General features: G+C 51.9%; 3 protein-coding genes and 1 pseudogene across 16 annotated transcripts in view; 2 read left to right on the top strand and 2 right to left on the bottom strand.

Moving 5' to 3' along the window:
* Window positions 1-105: 105 nt before the first annotated feature.
* On the bottom strand, window positions 106-19,034 carry DECR2 (2,4-dienoyl-CoA reductase 2). Of its 5 annotated transcripts, XR_011076990.1 has the most exons (10): window positions 18,793-19,034; window positions 12,575-12,643; window positions 11,444-11,495; window positions 10,723-10,858; window positions 9,103-9,227; window positions 8,941-9,034; window positions 8,675-8,779; window positions 7,941-8,158; window positions 7,265-7,415; window positions 1,583-6,927 (listed from the first exon to the last, which is right to left on the bottom strand). XR_011076990.1 is itself a non-coding variant. In XM_068566021.1 (9 exons), exons 1-8 carry the CDS (start codon window positions 18,870-18,872, stop codon window positions 7,941-7,943), a joined length of 879 nt encoding a protein of 292 aa, XP_068422122.1. In that variant the 5' UTR covers window positions 18,873-19,034; the 3' UTR covers window positions 106-250. The 5 variants fall into 5 exon arrangements, 3 of the variants coding, with proteins under 3 accessions (XP_068422122.1, XP_068422123.1, XP_068422121.1); XM_068566021.1 differs by lacking the exons at window positions 1,583-6,927; window positions 7,265-7,415 and adding an exon at window positions 106-250; XR_011076988.1 differs by having other exon boundaries at window positions 7,265-8,158.
* Window positions 10,231-10,717, top strand: LOC137778594 (small nuclear ribonucleoprotein Sm D2 pseudogene; annotated as a pseudogene).
* A 250-nt stretch (window positions 19,035-19,284) lies between the features above and the next one.
* Window positions 19,285-27,943, top strand: part of PGAP6 (post-GPI attachment to proteins 6) — a 29,859-nt gene continuing 21,200 nt past the window's right edge. Inside the window, exons 1-2 of one of the 8 annotated variants that reach the window (XM_068565635.1) lie at window positions 19,285-19,846; window positions 21,659-23,308. The gene's annotated coding sequence lies outside the window, so the exon portion shown is untranslated. Of the gene's footprint in view, window positions 19,847-20,484; window positions 20,637-21,543; window positions 23,309-23,573; window positions 23,647-27,943 lie in introns of those variants that run through there. The other 7 variants (XM_068565634.1, XM_068565633.1, XM_068565632.1 and 4 more) reach the window with 7 other exon arrangements.
* On the bottom strand, window positions 20,181-23,615 carry NME4 (NME/NM23 nucleoside diphosphate kinase 4). 3 transcript variants are annotated; one of them, XM_068565637.1, is made up of 5 exons: window positions 23,525-23,615; window positions 21,727-21,860; window positions 21,353-21,454; window positions 21,143-21,255; window positions 20,181-20,618 (listed from the first exon to the last, which is right to left on the bottom strand). In XM_068565637.1, exons 1-5 carry the CDS (start codon window positions 23,613-23,615, stop codon window positions 20,495-20,497), a joined length of 564 nt encoding a protein of 187 aa, XP_068421738.1. In that variant the 3' UTR covers window positions 20,181-20,494. The 3 variants fall into 3 exon arrangements, with proteins under 3 accessions (XP_068421738.1, XP_068421739.1, XP_068421740.1); XM_068565638.1 differs by having other exon boundaries at window positions 21,727-21,927; window positions 23,525-23,542; XM_068565639.1 differs by having other exon boundaries at window positions 20,485-20,730.

Here is a 27,943-nt window from a genome sequence, read left to right as displayed (position 1 = left end):
GCCAAGTGTGGGGATTCACAGAACTAATACAGCTGAAGCTCTGTGTCCCCTTAACCTGGCACTCCTGCTTCTCCACCTTCAAGGTCCAAGAGGAGGCACGAAAGGGGTGTTTGAGGCAGCCCTGGTTTCCATAGTCCTGTGAAGAGCTTGCTGGCTGGCTGAAGCGAAGTCTGTTGCGATGGAATACTGAGCAGTTTCAGCAAATGGATCACATCCTCACACAACCACATGGGCAGACTTCTAAAACAAGCTGTGTGAGAAAGCAAGTTACAGAACAGATACTGTGTAATACCATTTTTGCAAAGTTTCAGAACATATCATCAATACATATATTGTTTTTGAACACCTTCATTTGTAGTAAAAATACCAAAACGAAAGTGGGAATTATATTGAGGGGGACAGAGGAGGAAAGTGGTAAAAGGTAGCTGTACCTGTAACATTTATTTCCTCCAAAAACAGGCAGACTGGGAATAAACAGGACACAGTACCAACATCTGGTAAACCTGGCGGGTGAGTACACGTGCGTCTGGGCTTGTCCACATATTTTAAGGATTTCATAATTAAACACTTTTTAAATTCAGCAAGTAAATCCTATACCCAAAGTCTCAAAGATATCCACCTCTATTTATAGCTTTTCCTTTCGCAAGTATGTCGTTATGCTATTTGGAATTTTTTTTTTTTTGGCTGCGTTGGGTCTTCATTGCTGGCATGGGCTTTCTCTAGTTGCAGCGAGCGGGGGCTACTCTTCGTTGCTGTGCGCGGGCTTCTCATTGCGGTGGCTTCTCTTGTTGTGGAGCATGGGCTCTAGGTACACGGGCTTCAGTAGTTGTGACACATGGGCTCAGTAGTTGTGGTTCGCGGGCTCTAGAGCACAGGCTCAGAAGTTGTGGCGCACACAGGCATAGTTGCTTTGCGGCATGTGGAATCTTCCCGGACCAGGGCTAGAACCCGTGTCCCCTCCCCTGGCAAGCAGATTCTTAACCACTGCACCACCAGGGAAGTCCCTGGACTTTTTAAAAATGTGGTGTAAAATAGGGACCCACTTTTGTTTTTCTCACTTAATGAGCCGGTTTCCCAGAACAGCCGAACAGAACAGCCTGCCACTGGGCGCCCCAGGATAGGGGTTCTGGACCCAGCTGAGGGCCCAGCACCTCTACCTCCTGTCCCACCTTCTCCTCCCACCCAGAAGAGGCTGGCCTCCCCCTCCCAGTCCTGAGCTGCCATCCTGGCTGGGTCACCTGGGGATGAGGGGGCAGGGAGAAAAGAGGGGGTTTCCAAGGGGCGGGAGGAGGCGCTTTACAGGCGATGGGTATGTTCATCCTCTTGATTGTGGTGATGGTTTCACAGATGTAGAAATGTCAGAACTCACCAAACTGTAGATTTCACTCATGTGCAGTCTTCTGAATGTCAATTATACCTCAATCAAGCTACAAACTGCTGGCCAAATATTTTCAATTTACAAATTTTAAAAACTACATATACATTTTGCGTAGGGTAAGTAAACTGAGAGCAGAGTCAATTTTAGGTCTAGATCACATGCACCCTCCCCGTGGCCTCCTGAAGCCGAGAGCACAGTCCACACTCGTGTTTACTGATATTTATTCAGTGGGGAAGGATTTTTTTCTCACCTTCAAGTTTAGTAAAGTACATTTCTTAGAGTAAAAATAGACCATGAGTTTGTAAGGCACAATTTAATTCCTCCTGACTCAGCCGAGGTTTGGATGATTTTCTTATTTTAACATTTCACTCTGCAGTTGCTGGCACCTGGTCCCATCTTCCTGTGAGGACAGGCATCTCCAGTCCCCACGGCGCCCACATCCCACACCTCCCACGCCTCCCCTGCAGCCAGAATCACAGCCCACAGTCGGGGGATGGGCGCCAAGCACCAGGTGGGGAGAGGTTTGTACGCAGATTCAGAACTTCCTTTCTTAGCCTCGGGTCACATTTTCCAGAGGTGAAGATATAATTCACACCATTCTCCTCCCATGGGGTAAAAATTGTCCAAATTACATGTGATGGTGGAAGAGTTAAACTTTAATTCTGCATATTCCTAACATTCCTTATTCCTTCTTCAGCAGACACCTGTCAGGTGCTGTCTCATTGAGATGCTCTGATGTAGGGATGTGATGAGGTGCCCCCCAAATACTCCAAAATGTGAAAATAAAGTTATCCTCTGGGAGTTGAGTTAAGGAACTCCATACTAATAACATGTGTCACCTAGGAAATAATGCAAGATAATCAGTAAATAAATGACTAAAGAGTTATAGAAACCCTGTCTGCTGACAGGGTAATGTAGGTCTAATCCTAGAGACCTGAACCAGGATGCAGCGGTAAACATGAAATCCAGCAATCCCATCTGAGGGGCTGTTCCCTTGAAGGGCCCGATTAGCACAAGCAAGGAAGAGGGAAGTCCAAAGAAGGATCCGGTCCCCCACGGCCCCTAGGACAGAAGAGCCGAGTTGGGCAGAGCTCTGGCCCGAGAGGTGAGCAGGGAGCCTCTGCCATCTCCCACTGGCCCTCGGGTTTTGCCAGAGAGGGGACCTGAGACTCATGCGATCTCACACACACACACGCACACACACGTTCTCAGCACGCTGGTCTACACATTGGTTTCTAGTGAGTGTGTTTGATGTGAGTCAGGACCCACATGGGATGCCTGCTCACACGCGTTTTCTAGAAGCAGTGGGAGTTACCAGGTTCATATAGTGCAGTCAACCCTTGGCCACGGTTTATTGAGCAAGAGCCAGACCCTGACCCGAAGGGAGCACCTTTCCCAAGAACCGGGATGTGTGTCTGATAGAAGGAATACTGTCTGTCTTCAGGGGGCTGGGCTACAGCTTGCACACAGGGCGGCTGGGACCTGGGCAGAGAGAGCAGAAGGGCAGCGAGGGGAGGGGCAGGTTCACAGGGCAGGTCAAGTGGGAGAAGGAAGAACCCCCGAGCCCTGGGCCCCAGCTTCGTCCCCAAGCTCCAGTGCATCCCAGCCCTGGAGCCTGTGAACTTCCCAGGATCTCCCCCCACATCCCCTCTTCGTATCTGTAGCAGCATCCAGCAGAGACCAGCCTAAGTGCCCAGAGGGAAATGCCCCAAGGGGCCCACGCCCAGCCCCCTCCTCGGCCTGGAAAGCCCTGACCCCGGAGAAACCCTCTGCCCTGCTCAAGAGGACATGGCTGCCCTGCTGCAGCATGATGGGGCCTCAGGGCAGAGCCAGGGGTGAGCAGGACCCCACCTGGACACACAGTCCAGGGTGGGGGTGTGACCACTGCAAGGCAGGCTCGGTCTGACCCACACGAGAAGGACAAAGCGATGTGAGGGTCAGAGGAGAGGGGAACATCTGCTGAGCCTCCAACTGGCAAGGTGCTCGGGGATTTACCATCTCTCCCTGCTTCACTCAGCGAGCCCACGAGCATGGCCGAGAGGAAGTTCCGGAGGGACAGTCAGGCTTGTGCCAGCCCCCAGCCAGGGCACCGGGCAAAGGGCTCAGTGTGCACCTGGTGGGTGGACCGCGTCCGGGCGAGGTCAGCCTCAGCCTCTCAAGTCTCCTCCTCCATCGGGGTGGCCCAGCCCTGGCAGGTCCCACAGTGCCCGGGGCCACCAGAGACCCACATGTGGAGGATGCCAACCAAGGGACCAAGAAACAAAGCAGAACGACCTCCAGCCTTTCCGCGGTGACCCGCAAAGCACAGGCAAGCCAGTGAGTTTTACCAAGTTACCATGGCAACAGGAGTCGGCAGAGAAACTCCCCCAGGTTAACAGTTTAGTTAAGTGAATTTTAAAGTTCACTGCATCATGGCGACGCCTTGGGGACACCTTGTGTGGCTCACAACACACGGGTCATTCACATATTCATTCAAAAAAATGTACAACGTGGAGCAGGGGCTGGAAGGCTGCACCCCGGTGGTGGGCAGCCCTATGCTGTAGCCATGATGTTTCCTGTTTTTTTTTAAATTAACTTATTTGTTTTGTTTTTGTTTTGGCTGTGTTGGGTCTTCGTTTCTGCACACGGGCTTTCTCTAGTTGCGGAGAGCAGGGGCTACTCTTCGTTGTGGTGCGCGGGTTTCTCATTGTCGTGGCTTCTCGTTGCAGAACACAGGCTCTAGGCGCACAGGCTTCAGTATTTGTGGCACTCGGGCTCAGTAGTTGTAGCTCGCGGGCTCTAGAGCGCAGGCTCAGTAGTTACGGCGCACGGACTTAGTTGCTCCGCGGCATGTGGGATCTTCCCAGGCCAGGGCTTGAACCCGTGTCCCCTGCATTGGCAGGCGGATTCTTAACCACTGTGCCACCAGAGAAGCCTGGCTGTGATGTTTTTATGTGTAGTTCTGAAAAGACGTGAGGCATCCTCATGCCATGGAAGGGGGACTCGGAGTGGGCGGGGTCTGTAAATCAGCTTCCACAGCTGAGGTTCACACATAAAAGATGATCCTTCCTTTCAGAGAACCTGGCATTTTCTAAGGGAATTGTAGAGATTGTTAATGTGGAAGGGGACAACCTAATTCTCTGCCAACTGCCACCAAGTCTGAGTGCCACTGCTGGGGCCGGTGTTAGCCCCCTCACCACGTGCACCTGGCCCTCCTTGCCAGCCCGTCCTGGAGCCCACCTGGCAAGTGACACACGCCAGGTGTGCCCATGACCCACAAGCCCCCGGCAGGCGTCCTGGACCTGCAGGACGACAGCCGGGGCTGGTGGACTAAGCCAAACAGCGAGGCAGATTCCTTACAGCCGAACTGACCACCACATGCATACGATGAGCATGGGCACGGACCTCATGGTCTGTGCAACTGTGATGTTTAACTTTGTGTCAACTTGACGGGGCTAACGTATGCCCAGATAGCTGGTAAATCGGTATCTCTGGGTATTTCTCAGAGATTAGCATTTGATTCAGTAGATGGAAGACCTGCCCTCATCAGTGTGGGCTGAGGAAGGGCAAGTTCCCTCGCTCTCTGCTTGAGCAGGGACATCCACCTTCCGGTGCCCTTGGCTGTCGGAGCCCCTGGTTCTTGGGCCTTTGGACTCAGACTGAATCACACCATCTGCCTTGCCGGGGCTCCAGCTTGCAGCTGGCACATCATGGGACTTCTCAGCCCCCACAGTCACATGAGCCAGTCCCTATAATAACTCTCCTCCTGTAGATCTATATATATCCTACTGGCTCTGTTTCCTGGAGAATCCTGACTAACAGTAATAAAAGGCTCACTCCTTTCATTCTCTTCTGTCCTCCTGGAGCTACGCTGCTGTTGAGTCCCAGGCCTTCGAATGTGGCTGGCGGGACACCCTCCCCAGGGCCTTCTTTGTCTCCTCCAGGGACGGCAGGCCTCAGCTTTCTGGCACGTGGGGTCTATGGTTGCAGCTCCCCAGGAACTGCCTTCACGGTTCTCTTTCCTCCTCCCGTGGCATCACGAGCGCCCATCTGCCTGCCTTGCTGGTAGACTTGATGCCACCACACCCTGGTCTCCGTTTAAATGGCAAGCGGAACTCCTTCTGCCCTGTGGCCTCCCTGCCATGCCCCTGCACCCATGAAGGCGGGAAGGAACTCAGGTGGGTGTGGGTGTCTGGGGCAGAGGGCTCAAGCTCAGGACTCCAGTGGCAGCACCAGGAGATTGCAGGGCAGGCAGCGCCCCCCGCCCCCCTCCAGGACCAGCTGTGGAGGACACCCCTCCCACCAGGGGAGCAGACAGCCTCCCCTTGCCTCAGGGTGGGCTCCCCCTGCGTCAGGACCAGGGCTTCACGCATTAGGTAAAAAGTGTTTTCTAAACTCTTCACAGGAAAAAGACAGGAAGTAGACACACCACTAAACGCCCAGATCACCAGTGATTCTGTTCAGGTGCCCTCCTCCTTCTTCAAAAAACATTTGTGAAGTCCAATGAATAGATGTTTTTGCAGTAAAAAGATTATTTTTTAAGTAAATGCATTTTCTGGCAAAACTCTAGGACCTGTGCTTATGCAAATGGACAGTACAGATGGGGGCAGGGTGGGAGGCAGGGAGGAAGGGGGCACCCAAGCCGCATGCCCAGCCAGAGGGCAGATCGACAGATTTGAGCACCTTGAAGTTTGTAACAAACAGCACAGAAAACAAGCCCAGGATCCAAGTGGCCCCCTTAGGTCCTGGCCTGGGTATGTGTCAAAGAGTGGTCATTGGGGAAGAATTGAGGGTCCAGAGATCCCCCACCCCCTGGGCCTGAGGGAGGGTGCTGGTGACAATGGGGACAGGCCACGTGGAGGACCTAGAAAGTGAGCCCCTAAATGACCAAGGACTAAGTCCTCTAGGGATGTCCCAGCAAAGGACAGACTCCAGGGCAGGTGGGGAGCAACCCTGCCCGTGTCACTGGAGGCCGGCAGAGGTCCCTTCTGCAGCCCACACCCCCGGTGATAGGACCCAGGACACAGGTCTTGTGGAGAGGCTCAAACACGCTTCTCCAGCCTCCCTAGTTTGGCATCTCTTTGCCAAGCAAAGGTCTCAAAGCGGGAGAGCAAGGAAGAGAAGACAGCCTGAAATGCCCCCTTCTCTCCACCCAGGCCATGGGAGCCACCTCAGGACACCCACTGGATGCAGGCAGGAGGGGAAAGGAGGCCAGCCTAGGCAGGGGCTGGGGTGGCGGGACAGCCCTGACCCTGGGTTGTGCAAGGGGGCACCCCTGCGTCCTGGCCTCCTCAACACTCTCGAAGTGCTGGAACCCAGACCTCCCCGGCATGTGTGAGCAGGTCAGCAGGTCAGCCACACTGCCTAGTCACTGCCCCCCATGCATGGGAGACAGGGCCATGGGGAGGGAGTGTGGATGTAGCACAGTTCCTAGAGGAAAGGTCAGTCTCTGCTTCAGACACTCTGCTGGGATTGTCGGGTTTGGCGCTCAGGCTGGGCAGGCGGGAGGCAGGTCGCAGGGATCCGAGAGCAGGTGCAGACCAGCTCCTCTGCCGCACACTGTCCCCTGCCTGTCAGAAATGCCAGCAGACACAAGGTCACTGGGGAGCACTGAGGGGCACCAGGGCCCGCCTCCTGCACAGCCCGGGGGGTGTGAGTGGCCAGGCTGGGGTGGGCAGCAGGCCACCAGGCCGTGTGCGTCTCCTGGAGGTGGATACATTGGCCCCCTCTGCCCCCTCCCAGCCCTCCACCATCAGTACTCCTCACCCCAGCGACCGGGGGGCCTGCCCAGCACCCACACCCTCCCGCCGCCTGGTCGCCCGCATGCCCCAGGGACCGAGAACGTATCTGCTGGCCACCAAACCACAGATGGCCAATCAGCAGTTCCTGTCCTACGAACAAGCCCACCTCTGAGACTGGGGGTCTCCACAGAAGCCCACGCCAACTGCAGCTTCACGGTGTGACTGAACGCTGTGAGCTCCTGGGTGTCCCTCCACCGCTCCCGCCCCCAGGACGGGACAGGAGCCAGCCAAAGTCCTAGAACGTTCCTGCCACCACCCTGCGATGGGGACCCAGGAGGCTTAGGGGCCAGGTCCCAAGCAGGGGGGTTACATCTCCTCAGCCATCCTCAAAGGAAGCTGCTGCTCAGAGGGCTAGGATGAGCAGGTCTCAAGGGCTGGCCATGCCCCTGGGATTGGTGGGGGAGGAGGGGAAGCAGAGAGCAGTGGCACCTTCCCCCACCCCCATGGGCCCAGCAAGCCCTCAGGCCCCCAGAGAGGGTCACCCAGGGGAGCGTCCAAAGAGAGACAGGGTTCCCATCCTCTTCAGGCAAGCCATACTGGTTCTGGTTTTCAGGGAGGCCCCGAGGTCTGCAGTGCAGCTCCGTGGGGCTGGCCCCTCCCAGCACCACCCATCTGCCCTGGAAGACTCGAGCCTTGCCCTATGTGTGCAGCAGGGGAACCCAGTAAGAGACTGAGAGGAAAGGCATCAGGCCCAGCACAGTGACCATCAGTCCACCAGGTGGGTATTTTGGGAAGGGGGCCAAGGACACAGGTGACCCTTGAAGGTGGGAGCGGCACATCACCTAGAGCTTAGCAGAGAAGGATGAGAAGTCCGCCAGCGACTGGATGTCGTTAGGGAATGTCAGCCAGGCCCCACCATCAACCACCAGCAGGGCCCCCGTCACGTAGGATGCCAAAGGGCTGGCCAGGAAGAGGGCGCTGTGGGCGATCTCTGTCTTGTTCCCCAGCCTCTGCAGGGGGCTTGCCAGGACCTTTGCCCTCATGCTGGCCTGTGGGCCACCTGGGAAGCAGTGGGAGGCTCAGCCCCTGTAGGCCCCAGGACCCCGGGGCCCTCCACCCTCCCCTGCCCAGCTTTCCCTGAACCACACCCGGGAATGTTGGGGGCATCCTTAGCATCATCCTGGGGGAGCAGGAACAGGCCAGGTACAGTAACACCACCACAGAACCAGCACAGGGCCTTTCTCCGCTCACCCTGACAAGGCTCTGGAGGCTTCAATGGGGCCCCACTTTGTGTCTGGCTCACATATCAAGGCCAGCAGCCCCTGGCCTCTAGCTCTAGGGGGCAGCTGCTCAAGTCCAGCTGACCCTTAGTCCATTGCAGGGCTGTGCGAACTGTCCCCAGCCTGGAGACGGACTCTTTGCCCACCCTGGGAAGCCATGAGGATTTGGCACTGATCCCAGGCCTGTCCCAGCCAGGTGGGAGGGGAGCCCTCGGAGGCACGGTGGCGGGGGGGGGGGGGGGCCCTGTGCTCAGGGGAGCACCCGCTGGGGGGCCTGGGCTCCCCGGGAGCCTTACCCAGCCGCCGGAAGCCCTCCGTGCCGCTGATGGGGCCGGGGGCAAGGCTGTTGACGCGGATGTTCTGGGGGCCCCACTCCACAGCCAGGTGCCGTGTCATCGCATCTGCACGGGAGGCCGGCAGGCATGAGGGAGAAGCAGGGCTGCTCTGCCTTTAGGGGGGCCCGGGTGGGGGTGGGGGCTCAGCGTCACTCGGGACACTGCCGGCCTCCGGGGACAGGGACGGGGAGGAACCCACGTGGGCAGACCAGAGGGGGCGCCCGTACCCACGGCCGCCTTGGCAGAGCCTGCATGCACTTGGAGCACCTGCCCGCGGGTACCCAGGGTTGCAGTGATGTTCACGATCACCCCTCCATGGTCCTGCAACACACGAGAGGGGCAGTGAGCAGTGGCCAGAAGCGGGGAGGCCCTGGCCGCGGGACACTCACATGGAAGAACTTCTCGTAGAGTACGCGAGACACGTTGAAGGTGCCCAAGGTGTCGATGTCCATCACAGTCTTGAAGGCGTTGGAGGACAAGGCACTGGCAGGGCACAGGAAGTTCCCGGCTGCACCTGCCAGTGGAAGGAGACAGCGGATGGTGCTGGAGCCCCGGGCAGTTGAAGCATCTGGACCCTCAGGGTGGCCCAGGTTGGCCAGGGAAGGAAACCTGAGCATTTGGACAAGTTCCTGAATGATGGGCAGGATGGGTTTTATGCGTTGGATTGTGTCCCTAAAAATAATTCGCTGAAGTCCCAAACCCTGGTGCCTGTGAACGTGACCTTATTTGAAAAGATGGTCTTTGCAGATGTCATCAAGGTAAGATTAGATCATACTGAATTAGGGTGGCCTAAGCCCAAGGATTGGCGTCCTTAAAAAGAAGAGGACACAGACGTGTACAGGGAATGGCAGTGTGAAGGAGGCAGAGGCTGGAGGGGTGCAGCCCAGAGCCAAGGCCCACCAGGCAGCAACCCCAGGAGCTGAGGGCAGGGCCTGGGACAGAAGCTCCCCTGAGCCTTGTTTTCAGACTTCTGGCCTCCAGACTGTGAGAGAATATATTTCTGTTGTTTTAAGCTGCCCAACTTATGACTTTTTCAGTGGCAGGAAAATAATACGCAGGATGTTTTTAAAGGAAATTTCAGCAAAAATGAACCTGAATGTAAAATAGGGACTATAGTTAACCGTATGTATCAATATAGGTTCCTCGGTTGTAACAAATGCAAGGTGTTCATAGTACGTGGAGTTCTCTGTACTATCTGCTCAATTAGTCTGCGAATCTAAAACTATACTAAAACAATAACGTGTAGTCCTTTTTCTTTAAGGGGGAATTTCAGGACACAAGAGTGGCCCTACTCTTGATTCAGCCTAGTTCACGGGGCATCCTCTTGAGCCACGGCTACACTGACCCGGGAGGAGCTGAGTTAGGCCAAGACAGTGGCCTGGAGCCAGGACAGTTCCGGGGCCTCCAAACAGGGAGATCTGGTATTGCTGACCTGTCAGAAGCCCCCTGGCCAGAAGGCCAAAGCAATGTGGAGGAGACATTAGTGACTTCAGAGCACGGCCACCACCACTGCCACCATGTGCCTCCTCAACAAGCCCAAGGGTGAGATGACCCCGGAGGAGCTGCAGAAGCGGGAGGAGGAGGAGTTTAACATGGGTCCACTCCCCGTGCTCACACAGTCGGTCAAGAACAACACCCAAGTGCTCATCAATTGCCGCAACAAGAAGCTCCTGGGCCGCGTGAAGCCCTTTGATAGGCACCGCAACATGGTGCTGGAGGAAGTGAAGGAGGTGTGGACCAAGGTCCCCAAGAATGGCAAGAGCAAGAAGAAGTCCAAGCCAGTCAACAAGGACCGCTACATCTCCAAGATGGTCCTGTGTGGGGACTCGGTCATTGTGGTCCTGCGGAACCCGCTCATGCATCGCCAGCAAGAAGGGGCCTTCTCCCCACCATTAGAACTTGCCCCCTCGTTTTTCAAAGACCTGCCCTTTGCGCTGGGAATAATAAAGTCCTGTGTTTTTTCTAAAAAAAAAAAGGAAGCCCCCTGGCCTCGCTCAACAGTGACTCACAGTTAATGAGAATGTCGATCTTCCCGAACTCCTTCAGAGCCTGCTCCACGGCTGCCATGATGGCCAGGGGAGCTCGGACATCCAGAGATAAAGGGAGGCACCTCTGGCCAGTGGCAGCAGCCAGCTTTCTAGCAGCCTAGAAGCCGGACAGGAAGAGAGAGGTGGGCAGCAGGCCTGTGACCTCAGCCTGGAGGAACAGCCCTTCAGAATCTGATGAGGATGATGAGCCAGGTTCTGCCAGGAAGCCGGGCTCTGCTGCTGAAACCCACTCTGCAGAGACACAGCTGGCAAGTGGCCACTCCCCAGGGCCATGACCCCTGGTGGACACTGCTAAGACAGCCCGCACCCTTTCCCCTCTCATCACCCTCCAGGCCCGGGGTCACTAGTCACACGTCAACGGCAGCTCCAGCTGACGTCCAGTCCCTGCCCCAAGACCAGCCATGGCAGTGGAGAGACTCTCCACCCTCATGACCCTGGTGAGCCCAGAGAACTGTCTTGGGGCCACATTACCACCCAACATAAGGGTTCCTGCATAGGACCCAATAAGTAGATTCTTTAAAAAGACAAGGATGTCCCTGCAGGCCACTTCCATTGAAGCTCTGTATTTGGAAAAGGGGCAGGTTTTGGTGTAATCATCCTCTGGACCTCAGGACCCTCCAGGTCCAGGCTCCCAGCCCCCAAAGCCGCCCATGGATGTGTGGGCACAGGAGAGACCCCTTACCATCGACACTCTAGGAAGACTTCTGCTGGCGATGACTGTGTGGCAGCCGTGCCTGCAAAGCCAGAGGGCAGGCGTGAGGGCAGCAAGGTGCAAGGGACACGCCCAGCCGGGCTCCTGCCTGGCGCTCAAAGCAAAGGTCCCCCTCCCCGAAGGGTCTCTCAGGCTTAAACACCAGCCTAGGGCTGAAGGCACAGCTAGCAGAGGACCCAGGGGCCTCCGTGGGGCTGAGTGACTGTGGCAGGACCTCAGGCAGCCACCACTGGTTTCTGGGCTGGGTCTCTCTGGCACGAGGTATGCCAGCCATGCAGGGATGTGGGCCTTGCCCCAAACACCATGTGAGCAGCTGTGAGTCTCGGACACAGGGCCCAGACTCTGCATGAGTCCTGCTGGGTCCACCTGGGTCTCCCCAGGAGGATGGTGTGAAGGACAGAGAGCCCATTCCGGGGCCAGGGCACCTCCCCTGCCTTACCTCCCGACAAACCCAGCCTCAAACTCAGTAACAGTACCAGCTACCACCTGCTAAGCCAGTCCCACTGAATCCTCAGAACACCACAGCACAGCTGGCCACACTCTGCTCAGAGAAGCAACAAAGCTTCCAGCTCGGAAAACAAATTCACCTTGAATGGATGAGTCCCAAAATCTCGTCCAGTGGGACATCTCTGAAAAGCAGGGTCCTGGAGGAAACCAGCTTCATCTCCCCTAACCCCAGCCTAACTCTAGGCCTCTCCTAGGTGGGGATGACAAACTGTTGACCTGGGCCTGAGACCACAGACCTTGTGTCCCAAGAGACACTGTGCTCTGCATGGTGCCAGGGTCCAACTCGGCCCACCCTGACCCTGGCTCGGCAAGGCCCTGGGGGACCCTGCAGTAGAATTACCTCAACCTTTGGATCCTCCCGCTTTGTACAAATGGGGGTGCTGAGGCCAGAGACAAACAGTCTAGACTAATCTCTAGGAGAGGCTGGAGTCTTGCCTCTCCCAGGACAGCACTTGACCCCTTTCAGATGCTCTCTGATGGCCCTGGGCCTAGAGGGGTTCCCATCACCCACCGGCATTTTGCCCAAGATGCCAGGGTCCAGTGGGGTCCATGCAAGGGGGTGGGGAGCAAGATGGGGCACAGAGCAGTGCTTACCGCATGAAAATCTCAGCAATCCGGAACCCGATTCCAGAGCCACCGCCTGTGATGAAGGCTACCTTGTCCCTGAGAGAAGAAAACAGAGGCTCTTTAAAGAGGCCCCTGTTAAATGGGGGCAGGGGAGGAGGTGCTCTTGGAGGACATTGACCCTCTGCACTGGGCACTTCTGTCAAATTTGAGAAACGCTGCTTTTTTATTTTTATTTTTTAATAAATTTATTTATTTATTTATTTATTTATGGCTGTGTTGGGTCTTTGTTTCTGCGCGAGGGCTTTCTCCAGTTGCGGCAAGCGGGGGCCACTCTTCATCGCGGTGCGCGGGCCTCTCACTGTCGCAGCCTCTCCCGTTGCGGAGCACACACTCCAGACGCGCAGGCTCAGTAGTTGTGGCTCACGGGCTCAGTTGCTCCGCGGCATGTGGGATCTTCCCAGACCAGGCCTCGAACCTGTGTCCCTTGCATTGGCAGGCAGCCTCTCAACCACTGCGCCACCAGGGAAGCCCCAAGAAACGCTGCTTTTTAAAGTCCTCAGCTTTTTGAATCTTTGGGAAGAATGTCTCTATGCATAAAAGTCTCTATGCAGAAAGTTATCAATTAAGTGAGAAATGTTTTCAAAACATACAAGCCTTCCTCCAGCCACCCTCTAAGCAGATAGGGTAGAGGGTTCCTGGAGAAAGAGAAACAGGTATGGCTTTCTTGACATAAGAGAAGCATTTTTGGCCTAAGACATTCTATGATCTAAGCCTGGTCACAGTCTTGTCCTCGAACAGATCTCAAAAGAATACAGAAACTGGGACTTCCCTGGTGGTCCAGTGGTTAAGACTCTGAGCTCCTGATGCAGGGGCCCCAGGTTGGATCCCTGGTTAGGGAACTAGATCCCGCATGCCACAACTGAAGATCCCACATGCCATCCCATGTGTCACAACTAAGACCCAGTGCAGCCAAATAAATAAAGTTTTTTTAAAAATAAAAATGGGTAGGGGTCACATATATACGCTGTCTACAAGAGACCCACTTCAGACTTAGGGACACATACAGACTGAAAGTGAGAGGATGGAAAAAGATATTCCATGCAAATGGAAATCAAAAGAAAGCTGGAGTAGCAATACTCATATCAGATTAAATAGACTTTAAAATAAAGAATGTTACAAGAAACAAGGAAGGACACTACATAACGATCAAGGGATCAATCCAGGAAGAAGAAATAACAATTATAAATATATATACACCCAACATAGGAGCACCTCAATACATAAGCCAACTGCTAACAGCTATAAAAGAGGAAATTGACAGTAACACAATAACAGTGGGGGACTTTGGGCTTCCCTGGTGGCTCAGTGGTTAAGAATCTGCCTGCCAATGCAGGGGACACAGGGTTGAGCCCTGGCCTGGAAGATCCCACACACCGTGGAGCAACTAAGCCCGTGCGCCACAACTACTGAGCCTGTGCTCTAGAGCCCGTGCTCCACAACTACTGAGCCCACGCACCACAACTACTGAAGCCTGTGCGCCTAGAGCCTGTGCTCTGCAACAAGAGAAGCCACCGCAATGAGAAGCCTGCACAACACAACAAAGGGTACCCCTGCTCGCTGCAACTAGAGAAAACCCGCATGCAGCAACAAAGACCCAACACAGTCAAAAATAAATAAATAAAATAAATTAAAAAATAATAATAGTAATAGTGGGGGACTTTGACACCTCACTTACACCAATGGACAGATAATCCAGACAGAAAATTAAAAACGAAACACAAGCTTTAAATGACACAATAGACCAGATAGATTTAATTGATATTTATAGGACATTCCATCCAAAAACAGCAGATTACACTTTCTTCTCAAGTGCACACGGAACGTTCTCCAGGATAGATCACATCTTGGGTCACAAATCAAGCCTCGGTAAATTTAAGAAAACTGAAATCATATCAAGCATCTTTTCCGACCACAACGCTATGAGATTAGAAATCAATTACAGGGGAAAAAAACGTAAAAAACATAAACACGTGGAGGCTAAACAATACACTACTAAATAACCAAGAGATCACTGAAGAAATCAAAGAGGAAATCAAAAATACCTAGAGACAAATGACAATGAAAACAAGATGATCCAAAACCTATGGGATGCAGCAAAAGCAGTTCTAAGAGGGAAGTTTATAGCAATACAAACCTACCTCAAGAAACAAGAAAAATCTCAAATAAACAATCTAACCTTACACCTAAAGGAACTAAAGAAAGAAGAACAAACAAAACCCAAAGTTAGTAGAAGGAAAGAAATCATAAAGATCAGAGCAGAAATAAATGAAATAGAAACAAAGAAAACAATAGCAAAGATCAATAAAACTAAAAGCTGGTTCTTTGAGAAGATAAACAAAATTGATAAACCTTTAGCCAGACTCATCAAGAAAAAGAGGGAGAGGACTCAAATCAATAAAATCAGAAATGAAAAAGGAGAGGTTACAATGGACACTGCAGAAACACAAAGCATCCTAAGAGACTACTACAAGCAACTCTATGCCAATAAAATGGACAACCTGGAAGAAGTGGACAAATTCTTAGAAAGGTATAACCTTCCAAGACTGAACCAGGAAGAAATAGAAAATATGAACAGATCAATCACAAGTAATGAAATTGAAACTGTGATTAAAAATCTTCCAACAAAGAAAAGTCCAGGACCAGATGGCTTCACAAGTGAATTCTATCAAACATTTAGAGAAGAGCTAACACCCATCCTCCTCAAACTCTTCCAAAAAATTGCAGAGGAAGGAACACTCCCAAACTCATTCTATGAGGCCACCATCACCCTGATACCAAAACCAGATAAAGATACTGCAAAAAAAGAAAATTACAGACCAATATCACTGATGAATATAGATGCAAAAATCCTCAACAAAATACTAGCAAACAGAATCCAACAACACATTAAAAGGATCATACACCATGATCAAGTGGGATTTATCCCAGGGACGCAAGGATTCTTCAATATATGCAAAGCAATCAATGTGATACACCATATTAACAAATTGAAGAATGAAAACCATATGATCAACTCAATAGATGCAGAAAAAGCTTTTGACAAAATTCAACAACCATTTATGATAAAAACTCTCCAGAAAGTGGGCATAGAGGGAACCTACCTCAACATAATAAAGGCCATATATGACAAACCCACAGCAAACATCATTCTCAATGGTGAAAAACTGAAAGCATTTCCTCTAAGATCAGCAACGAGACAAGGATGTCCACTCTCACCACTATTATTCAACATAGTTCTGGAAGTCCTAGCCACGGCAATCAGAGAAGAAAAAGAAATAAAAGGAATACAAATTGGAAAAGAAGAAGTAAAACTGTCACTGCATACGACATGACACTATACACAGAGAATCCTAAAGATGCCACCAGAAAACTACTAGAGCTAATCAATGAATTTGGTAAAGTTGCAGGATACAAAATTAATGCACAGAAATCTCTTGCATTCCTATACACTAACAACGAAAGATCAGAAAGAGAAATTAAGGAAACAATCCCATTTACCATTGCAACAAAAAGAATAAAATACCTAGGAATAAACCTGAGGTAAAAGACCTGTACTCAGAAAACTATAAGACACTGATGAAAGAAATCAAAGATGATACCAACAGATGGAGAGATATACCATGTTCTTGGATTGGAAGAATCAATATTGTGAAAATGACTATACCACCCAAAGAAATCTACAGATTCAATGCAATCCCTATCAAATTACCAGTGGCATTTTTTACAGAACTAGAACAAAAAATCTTAAAATCTGTGTGGAGACACAAAAGACCCCGAATAGCCAAAGCAGTCTTGAAGGAAAAAAACGGAGCTGGAGGAATCAGACTCCCTGACTTCAGACTATACTACAAAGCTACAGTAATCAAGACAATATGGTACTGGCACAAAAACAGAAATACAGATCAGTGGAACAGGATAGAAAGCCCAGAGATAAACCCATGCACCTATGGTCAACTAATCTATGACAAAGGAGGCAAGGATATACAATGGAGAAAAGACAGTCTCTTCAATAAGTGGTGCTGGGAGCACTGGACAGCTACATGTAAAAGAATGAAATTAGAACACTCCCTAACACCATACACAAAAATAAACTCAAAATGGATTAAAGACTTAAATGTAAGACCGGACACTATAAAACTCTTAGAGGAAAACATAGGAAGAACACTCTTTGACATAAATCACAGCAAGGTCTTTATTGACCCAACTCCTAGAGTAATGGAAATAAAAACAAAAATAAACAAATGGGACCTAATGAAACTTAAAAGCTTTTGCAGAGCAAAGGAAACTACAAACAAGACGAAAAGACAACCCTCAGAATGGGAGGAAATATTTGCAAATGAATCAACAAAGGATTAATCTCCAAAATATATAAACAGCTCATGCAGCTCAATATTAAAAAAACAAACAACCCAATCAAGAAATGGGCAGAAGACCTAAATAGACATTTCTCCAAAGAAGACGTACAGATGGCCAAGAGGCACATGAAAAGCTGCTCAACATCACTAATTATTAGAGAAATGCAAATCAAAACTACAATGAGGTATCACCTCACACGGGTTAGAATGAGAATCATCAGAAAATCTGCAAACAACAAATGCTGGAGAGGGTGTGGAGAAAAGGGAACCCTCCTACACTGTTGGTGGGAATGTAAATTGATACAGTCACTATGGAGAACAGTATGGAGGTTCCTTAAAAAACTAAAAATAGAATTACCCTATGACCCAGCAATCCCACTACTGGGCATATACCCAGAGAAAACCATAATTCAAAAAGACACATGCACCCCAATGTTCATGGCAGCACTATTTACAATAGCCAGGTCATGGAAGCAACCTAAATGCCCATCGACAGACAAATGGATAAAGAAGATGTGGTACATATATACAATGGAATATTACTCAGCCATAAAAAGGAACGAAATTGGGTCATTTGTAGATACGTGGATGGACCTAGAGACTGCCATACAGAGTGAAGTAAGTCAGAAAGAGAAAAACATCATATATTAACGCATATATGTGGAACATAGAAAATGGTACAGATGAACCGGTTTGCAGGGCAGAAATAGAGACACAGATGTAGAGAACAAACGTATGGACACCAAGGGGGGAAAGTGGCGGGGAGGCATGCTGGTGGGATGAACTGGGAGTTTGGGATTGACATATATACACTAATATGTATAAAATAGATAACTAATAAGAACCTGCTAGGGGCTTCCCTGGTAGCGCAGTGGTTGAGAATCTGCCTGCTAATGCAGGGGACAAGGGTTCGAGCCCTGGTCTGGGAAGATCCCACATGCCGCGGAGCAACTGGGCCCGTGAGCCACAACTGCTGAGCCTGCGCGTCTGGAGCCTGTGCCCCACAACAAGAGAGGCCGCGATAGTGAGAGGCCCGCGCACCGTGATGAAGAGTGGCTCCCACTTGCCACAATTAGAGAAAGCCCTCGCACAGAAACGAAGACCCAACAAGTCCAAAAAAAAAAAAAAAAGAACCTGCTGTATAAAAAGATAAATAAAATAAAATTCAAAAAAAAAATGGGTAGGGGTCAAACTCTATCCAAGTTAAAAAAAAAAAAAAGAATACAGAAACTAACGATTGTCATCAGGCAAGAGAAGTAACAATAGCAAAGATAATAAATCAGGTTTAAAGACTCCCAGTTCTGTTTCCATGGTAAAGATTAGCCTGAAGTGCTCAACCACCAGATGAACTGGAACCTCAGGGATGATGACCCTCGTGACTTCAATCAACTAAAGCTTGGACTCTCAACCGCCCAAACCCTTCATGAAGATGCATGCACCTTTAGCTTAAAACTTCCCCAAATTTGCTGTGCGGGAGACACCGCTTTAGGGAAAATCTCCAATGTTCTCCTTATTTGCTGCTAGTAATAATAAATCTTTCCTTCTCCTGACCTTTGGCTTGGTTGTGTCCTTTGACACTCACCCCCACCTCGGGGCATTACTAATGAACACCCGCCACCACCCATAGGACAAACAGACCGTGCTCACAGCCATGCAAAGATCAGAACACCAGCAGTTGCATCTCTGGGGCACCTGGACCTCCGGACAGTCTGGCCACCAGGCATGGGGTCCTCACGCATCCCAGTAAAACCGCAGTCCCCGTGCAGCCCGCACCGCAGGCGCTCCCGCCCCCTGCCCGGCTCCCTGGGGCGTCCCCGACACGGCCCTCACCGAAGCAAGTCCGGACAGAAGAGGTGGCGGTACTCCGGGAGACAATCGTCCTCCCTGACGTCGGGCGGTGGCTGGGCCATGGCGCTCGGTGCTGGCCTGGGCGGCTAGAACAGCAGGGACCCACCGGGATCAGGATTCCGACCTCGTCCTCCGGGGACAGGCGGCGCTGTGCCCGCGCTCTCCTCTCGGGCTGGCCAGGGACGAGGAGGCCCCGCCCACCCGGCGCTCGCCCCTCTCGGGACGCCCCGCCTCCGCGTGCCCGCTCTCCTCCCAGGAAGCCCCGTCTCCGTGTCCCCTCGCTCCTCCCAGGACACCCCAACCACCCCGGCCCTCCCTCTTCCCAGGACAACCGGATCCTTCCCGGCCCTCCCCCCGCTTCTCCGAGGACTTCCGGCCCCATGGCCGCGCGGCCTGCTGGGACTGGAAGTCAGTCTGGGCGCCAAGGTGTGCGCAGGCGCAGTGCGGCGGGCAGTTTCTCGCGGCGGAGGCGGGGTGAACACGGCTGGGAGCTGTCCGCTTTCCCGACTCCTTTTCACAAGACTGGGCGTTAGTGCCGGGGTCGGAGCCAGCCGGACACAGGGGACACTCGGTTCCCGGGCTAAGGTGGAGCTCGCGGGCCAGCCCAGGGCCCCTCGGCTTCCCTCACCGCCCTGGGCCCTGCTGTGCATTTAAAACACCTGGTCGGACTCGCCCAGCATTTAAAGTTCCTCGCCTCCCGGACGCTTCCCTTTCCTGTTGCAAAAGTGTGACGTAGAAGCGGGAAGGAGACTAGAGCCCGGAAAAGCCATGGGAAACAAGGAAGGCCCTTCCCTCGAATGGCCAGTCCCAGGGTTAGCTCCCAACATGACCCTTTCGTGGCCAGTAAAGTCAGTACACTTCATCCGTGCCCTCATGTGTAGGCACAGGGAGCAACCAAAGCCAGGAATCCAGGACCAGCGCTTCCGTCTGCAAGACGTCAAATTTGAGTGAGGACCAAGTCGGCCTCAGCAGGTGTAATGATGTGTGGTGTCCAGTACCTGTGACAAGTGACCGGGGACACACCTGAGGACCAGGCGTAAGTGTGTAGTGTCAGTGTGGTCACCAGCCTTTCTGCCCTTGGGGGCGGCTTCAGTTCCCTGCCTACCCCTTTGCAACCCTCCAATCCTGCCTAGGGCTCCTCCTTCAGGGAGAGCACTAGCTCAGGGGCTCAGCTTGGATTCCCCAGATTTCAGGCTGGAGGTCTCTGGACCTCTGCCTGTCTTATACATTCAACAAAGTTACTGATCCCCTCCTGGTGTGTGAGAGATGGTAAGCTTCATTTCTACTTTCAAGCTGCTTACAACTATGCATAAAGGCCTCATCCTTACCTCAGAGATGGCAGAGGCTGTAATGAGCACTCCACCCCCACGCACAGCACAGTGAATTTTAATGTTCCCACTTTGGGGGAAGGGAGGTCACACTACCAGCTTTTGGAGGCACCCCAAAGCTTGTCTGGCACTTTGGTACAGAAAGGATTTTGTCCAATCTCTTGCTTGCTTCGGATAATACTAAAAGGCACATAAAGTTGGTGGCTCAACCCCTCTGGGCTGGGGTTGGCGCAGCAGGTGGACAGGCGGGTGGGTCTGGGACAGATGGGCAGAGCATGGGTGTGGGCTCAAGGTCTTGTCGACAGAGGTAGTTGGTCCTGGGTGGATGCTGGGGTGACCGAGGGCACCCTGTGTGCTCAGGCTGGATAGATGCTGCTGTGGTGGCCTTCGTCTGCCCAGTCCACCAGCTCACTGCTCTGGAACCACAGCTGGATCTCCCTCTGGGCCCCCTCCACGGAGTCGCTGGCGTGGATGACATTCCTGTGCCAGGTGGCAGAGGTAGGACACAGGCTTCAGTGTGCACCTTGGGGGTCCCAGGGACAGTCTGCTGTGTGCACCTTGGAGGTCCCAGGGACAGTCTCCTGATGCCCTACTGTCTAGGGGAGCAAGCGGGGTGATTGTACAGAGGGGAAAGGAAGAACAGGGGAGCTGCAAAACTGGGTTCCAGCCTGATCTCAGCTTCTTAGCCACAACCTCATCTGTCCCGTGCCAACCCCCGGGGCATCTGGCGATCAAGTCAGGTGACAGACAACGATGGCAGAGCACATACACAACACACAGGGAATGCTTTATCTTCTCCTGTGTGCATGAAAGGGTTTTTTAAAAAACCGCACTAGCAAACGTTAGGTGTGATGTGCCACCAGTAAAAGTCTCTTCTGGCTTTACTTTCCCCTGAGCAAGAAGCCCAGGTCCGGTGGATCTGCCTTAGCAGCAAGCCGCCGCCCCAAGCCCCTAGTGAGCTGGCCCTCAGCTCCAAGTGGCCGAGTGTGTTAGGGCACCCATACCTGCTGATGTGGATGCTGAAGTCTCCCCGGATGGTGCCAGGGGCGGCCTCAGCCGAGTTGGTGTGTCCTATCATGGCCCTCGAGGTGCAGACCACATTGGGGCCTTCCCAGACCTGCAGCACAGAGATAAAGGAGGTGGGGAGAGGTGGGTATCACCAAGGGCTCAGTCCAGGACCCTCCACCCCTCCCACCACCCCTGCCCCGCTGTACCATGGCCACCACCGGGCCGGAGCTCATGTAGCTGATGAGGGCTGGGTAGAAGGGCTTCCTCTGCAGGTCGTGGTAGTGCTCAGCAAGGATGCTCTCTGGTGCCTGGTGCATTGGGGGAAGGGGGTGAGAGGAGCCCTTGGAGAGGGAGCCCCACCAGGCACTGGGACAGTGACATGGTGTACTGATCACAGGGCCCTTTGCAGACGACACCTACATGGGGCAGCACTCCAGCCACAAAAGCACAAGGCAGACACCTCCCCACCCCTCCCCTTCTACTGCCAACACCATGATGTCTTCCTGACGCAGGGCTGAGATGTGAGAAGCCCCCCATCCCGGTCCCCTCAGGGACACCCACAGGCAAAGAGCCCTGGTACCTGCAGCATCTTCATCCCCACCAGCTTGAAGCCCCTCCTCTCAAAGCGCTGGATCACATCCCCAACAAGCCTCCGCTGCACCCCGTCTGGCTTCACTGCAACCAGCGTCCGCTCCAGGGTCCAGGAGGGTCCTCCTTTAGAAGAGGGGGGTTCGGGGCTGCCGAGGCCTCACCCTTTCATGTCTCCCGGACCTGGGTTCCCCTGCCAGGACCCAGGTGTCACCTGGACTTCAGAGTGTCTGCCTCAGGCAGAGCAGCTCTGGAGGGGAGAAGTGTGGTGTCCACAGCCAGGACTGTCCAGCGTGGTGCTACCCCTTGGGACAAGCAGCACAGGGGGCCCCTGGGGACTTCAGCCTGTCGGAGGGGCCATGGGCCCTTCCAGGCAGTGGCAGAAGCTGCCCATGATAGAGCTGATGTCCCCTGAAAAGGCATCTATCTTAGACAGCCTGGAGGCCTGGGGAGGCACAGTCCAGCTCAGAGGCCACCTGGAGGCCCAAAGATGCCATACTGGAAAGAAAGTACAAGCCTTGGCCTGATTTTCACTCTTGTCCTTTGCGGTGCTAGCACAGACAATGTCTGAACCCCCAACCTGCCACATCAGGAAGGAACCACCACCCATCTTCTGGGTCTCAGGTGAAGGAATGGCAGGGGACCAGGGAGGCAGAAGTGCACTTTCCCCACCGGGTGGGCCACAGACAGCGGGACAAAGGGACCTGGGGATTGAGGAGAAAGGTGGAGGGGTTCCTGTCTGCAGGTGGGGAGAGTTGAGAGGGCTCCTCCCCTCACACCTTCGTTGGCCAGGCTGCTGTGGGGTTCCAGGGTGGGACGCTTCCAGACCTAAAGTCAACACTGCCACAGTCTTCCCCCTCCTGGGGAGACACTGCCCGGAAGACCCCCAGCATCATCACCCTCCTACAGCCCCAGGCCACTTCCAGAGTTATGCTGACCCTCAGCATTGGGTCCAGGGTCAAGTGTACTTTTGGGAGGAGCCCAGACCCTGGATGTCCGGCTAATTCCTGCAAAGAGGGAGGAGAGAACTGGAGGAGAGATAAGACGTAGGGTCCAGGAGGGCCAGTGTCCCTGTAGGCAACTGCAGCTGCCTTCCCATCCCCAGGAGGAAAATTAACCAAAGTTGTGCAGGGCCTGGAGAGCAGGCAGTGGGTGCCCACCACATCCCTTCAATGAACCGCGCTGGAGGAAGGCCCCCCATCCTTATTCCATCCCCCAAGCCCAGTGCCTGGGGGCCCTGCTGCCAGCTGGCTCGTGCCTCAGACGGTGGCAGTTCACTCTTGCCAGCATTTGGAACGCCAGGACATCTGCCTGCCGCTCAGGAAGGGCCCAAGGGCCAGCAGGAAGAGCCTGAGGGCCAGCAGCTAGGGCAGAGGTCCCTGTGGATACCAGCGGGCAGGAATACGCCAGGAGGAAAAACGCCCCAGGAAAAACGCCCCAGGACGGGAGTATTCATCTGCTGAGAATGACCCCGCTCAGGAGCCCTGGGTCCGCCGCAAAGTGTGGCCACCAGGCTTCTGGCTTCCTCCTGCCCTGGAGCCCTGGGGACCCCCTGCCCTGAGCACGGTGAGGAGGTGAGCGGGGGCGTGGGGGGCTGGGTGGGAGTGAGCGGTGGGGGGGTGGTGTGCGCAGGGCCCCAGCCCGGCGGGAACCCGACGGTGGCGCAGCTCCAGCCGGCCTGTCCCGAGGCCTCAAGCCCCCTGCGCCAGGCCCGGCACGTGCGCCAGCAGAGGCCTGCGGCGCCTCAGCCCGCCCCACCTCGCGCATGGCCGCCGGGTGGGCGGACTCACCAGAGCTGGAGCGCGCAAGCAGGCTTGCGACCGGGGCCCGCGTGCGGCACATCAGCCCCCGCAGCGCCGCGCGCCCGGAGAGACCGCGCATCACTCCCTGCCCGCGAGTGCCGTCTGAGAGCGTAAGAGAGAGGCCCGGGGATGGAGGGGGAGGGGCGGAGGGAAGAGGGAGGGAGGAGGGTGGAGGGAGAAAAGGAACCTGGGGAAGGGTTGGAGGGACAGAGGGAAGAGGGAGGGAGGGAAGGGGAGGGAGGTGGAGGGGCAGAGGGAGAAAAGGAACCCGGGGAACGGGCAGCGGGAGAAAGGTAGGAGGGAGGGAGGGGAAGGGGGAAGAGGAGGAGGGGTGGAGGGAGGGAGAGCGGCGCAAGGCCCCCACGGCCCCTACCCTCGCGGCCCCACACCGACCCTGCTTCACTCAAGCGGCCTCGGGAAGTATTTAATGTCAATTTCTGTTAAAATCAGAAGAAAAAAATAACAATGATGACGAACACAGCATGGATTGTATTCGTCTTTATACCAACACAGTCCTTAAGTATCATTTTGAGTTCATGCAAGTCCTCCTGCGCCTGTCTTGGGCTGTACCCCGTCCTGGCAGCAGGACCTGCTTCTGGGGGCGGGGAGTGTCCTCCCACCTGAGTCTCCCTCGGAAATTACACCCTGCATCTGGAGAGGGTGGACCTGGATGGTCAGGCAAGGTCAGGCAGGGCATCTCTGCATTTGGATGGGGAAAATCCCACCTTTATTCTCAAGTGGACATGTAACTGCATTCCTCTAACTGAAGGAATTTGGCTTCCACTGAAACCCTTATGGTTCCTGTGACTTTATCGCAAGCAGAAATCACAGATATTCTCATTTACTATATTGTTCCAGTTGAGAAGGTGGCGCAATACTGTTTGAAATATGAGATCAATTGCAAGATCTTATATAATGAGTTTTCGTTTTCTTTTTTTTTAAATTTTATTTATTTATTTTTGGCTGCGTTGGGTCTTCGTTGCTGTGCGTGGGCTTTCTCTAGATGAGGTGAGCGGGGGCTACTCTTCGTTGGGGTGCACAGGCTTCTAAATGTGGTGGCTTCTCTTGTTGCGGAGCCCAGGCTCTAGGCACGTGGGCTTCAGTAGTTGTGGCACATGGGCTCAGTAGTTGTGGAGCACGGCTAAGTTGCTCTGTGGCATGTGGGATCTTCCCGGACCAGGGCTCAAACCCGTGCCCCCTGCACTGGCAGACGGATTCTTTTCTTTTCTTTTTTTTTTTTTAATCTATTTTATTTTTGGCTGCGTTGGATGTTCGTTGCTACATGCGGGCTTTCTCTAGTTGCGGGGAGCAGGGGCTAGTCCTCATTACAATGCGCGGGCTTCTCATTGTGGTGACTTCTCTTGTTGCGGAGCCCAGGCGGGCTCTAGGCGCGCAGGCTTCAATAGTGGTAGCACACGGGCTTCAGTAGTTGTGGCTCGCGGGCTCTAGAGCGCAGGCTCACTAGTTGTGGCGCACGGGCTCAGTTGCTCCGTGGCATGTGGAATCCTCCCAGACCAGGGCTCGAACTTGTGTCCCCTGCATTGGCAGGTGGATTCTTAACCACTGCACCACCAGGGAAGCCCTGTAATGAGTTTTTGAAAAAGCATATATACTTCTTTATGCTGTTGTGGAAGGAATTTTCTTAATTTCATTTTCAATTGTTCATTACAAGTGTATAAAAATACAATTGAGTTTTGTATATGGATCTTGTATCCAGAGACTTTGGTGAACTCATTTATTAATTCTAATAGTTTTTTAGTGGATTCCTCAGGATTTTGTACGTACAAGGTTATGTCATACAGGAATAGAGATAGTTTGACTTTTTCCTTCCCAATCTGGATGTCTTTTTTTTCATTTTATTAATTAATTGCTCGGCTAGAATCTTCAGTACAATGTTAAATACAAGTGACCTTCTTTTTCCACTGTCTTTTTTTTTTTTCTTTTTTTTACTTTTTTATTTTGAAGCAATTCCAAAATCACAGAAAAGTTGCAAGAACAGTACAACACCTACGTCCCCTTCACTTTGATTCCACTGTTGTTGACATTTGACCACATTTGCTTTATTATTCTCTCTTTGTCTGTCTGTTTATCTTTCTCTATATTTTTATAGCATTTAAGAATAAGTCTCAGACATGATGATTATTGAATGTATATTTTTCTAAAACAAGGACAATCTCCTATATAACCACAGTAAATCCATGAAAATAAGGAGATTAATATTGGTACAATACAACCACCCTACCTTCAAACTCCATTCAGATTTCTTTCCACTATCCCAATAGTCATTTATAGCAAATTCAGAAAATCAAACAAATATACAAGATGTACTTCTCTTCTTCTCTTTTCTTTCTGGTCCAGAATTTTTTTTTTTTTAACATCTTTATTGGAGTATAATTGCTTTACAATGGTGTGTTAGTTTCTGCTTTATAACAAAGTGAATCAGTTATACATATACATATGTTCCCATATCTCTTCCCTCTTGCATCTCCCTCCCTCCCATCCACTGTCTTAAGACAGGAGATTAGATTATTGTTTTGAAATATTTTTTTCTTTCTTAGTATAGACATTTACAGCTATAAATTTCCCTCTAAACACTGCATTAACTATATTCCATAAGTTTTGATGTGTCTTCATTTTCTTTCATCTCGAAGTATTTTCTGATTTCCCTTTTGATTTCATATACTCTAAAAACTACAAATCATTGTTGAAAGAAATTACAGAAAATCTAAACAGGACAAAAATCCCACATTCATGGATTGGAAGACTTAACATGTTAATATGTCAATGCTCCTCAAACTGATCTACAGATTCAACTCAATCCCTGTCAAAATCCTGACTTCTTTGTAAAAATTGATAAGTTGATTCTCGAATTCAGTGGGTTTGCAAGAGACCCAGAATAACCAGAAACTCCTGAAAAAGAACAAAGCAGGAGAACTCACACTTCCTGATTTCAAACTTATCACAAAACAATAATAATCAAGTCAGTGTGGTACCAGCACAAGGATAGACATATAGACCAATGGAATAGAATTGAGAGTCCAGAAATAAAACCATACATCTATAGTCAACTGATTCTGGTGAGGAAGCCAAGACCATTCAATGAGAGACAGAATAGTCTTTTTAACAAATGGTGTTGCAGTAGCCAAGACATGGAAACAACCTAAATGTCCATTGACAGATAAATGGGTAAAGAAGATGTGATACACATATACAATGGAATATAACTCAGCCATAAAAAAGAATGAAATAATGCCATTTACAGCAACATGGATGGACCTAGCAATTATCATATTAAGTGAAGTAAGTCAGAAAGAGAAAGACAAATACCATATGATATCACTTATATGTGGGATCTAAAATATGACACAAATTAACTTATCTACGGGACTTCCCTGGTGGTCCAGTGGTTAGGACTCAGCGCTCCCAATTCAGGGGCTCAGGTTCGATCCCTGGTCAGGGAACTAGATCCCGCATGCCACAACTAAGACCCGGTGCAGCCAAATAAATAATTTTTTTTTTTTTTAAAAAGACATGCACCACAATGTTCATTGCAGCACTATTTGCAATAGCCAGGACATGGAACCAACCTAAATGTCCATCGACAGATGAATGGATAAAGAAGATGTGGGGACTTCCCTGGTGGCGCAGTGGTTGAGAATCTGCCTGCCAATGCAGGGGACACGGGTTCGAGCCCTGGTCTGGGAAGATCCCACATGCCGCGGAGCAACTGGGCCCGTGAGCCACAACTACTGAGCCTGTGCATCTGGAGTCTGTGCTCTGCAACAAGAGAGGCCACGATAGTGAGAGGCCCGCGCACCGCGATGAAGAGTGGCCCCCGCTTGCCACAACTAGAGAAAGCCCTCGCACAGAAACGAAGACACAACACAGCCAAAAATAAATAAATAAATAAATAAGTTAAAAAAAAAAAGATATGGCACATGTATACAATGAGATATTACTCAGCCATAAAAAGGAATGAAACTGAGTTATTTGTAGTGAGGTGGATGGACCTAGAGCCTGTCATGCAGAGTAAAGTAAGTCAGAAAGAGAAAAACAAATATCATATGCTAATGCATATATATGGAATATAAAAAAAAAAATAAAGGTACTGATGAACCTAGTTGCAGGGCAGGAATAAAGAGGTAAACATAGAGAACGGACTTGATGACATGGGGTGGGAGGGCGAAGCTGGGGCGAAGTGAGAGTAGCATCGGCATATATTCACTACCAAATGTAAAACAGTTGGCTGGTGGGAAGCAGCAGCATAGCACAGGGAGACTGGCTTGGTGCTTTGCGATGACCTAGAAGGGTGGGGTAGGGAGGATGGGAGGGAGGCTCAAGAGGGAGGGGATGTGGGCACATGTGTATGCATATGGCTGATTTGCTTTGTTGTGCAACAGAAACTAA

Source organism: Eschrichtius robustus, chromosome 16 (assembly GCF_028021215.1).
Source record: "Eschrichtius robustus isolate mEscRob2 chromosome 16, mEscRob2.pri, whole genome shotgun sequence".
In the NCBI taxonomy this organism is placed as follows: domain Eukaryota; kingdom Metazoa; phylum Chordata; class Mammalia; order Artiodactyla; family Eschrichtiidae; genus Eschrichtius; species Eschrichtius robustus.
This window is presented reverse-complemented; position numbering and strand designations above follow the sequence as displayed.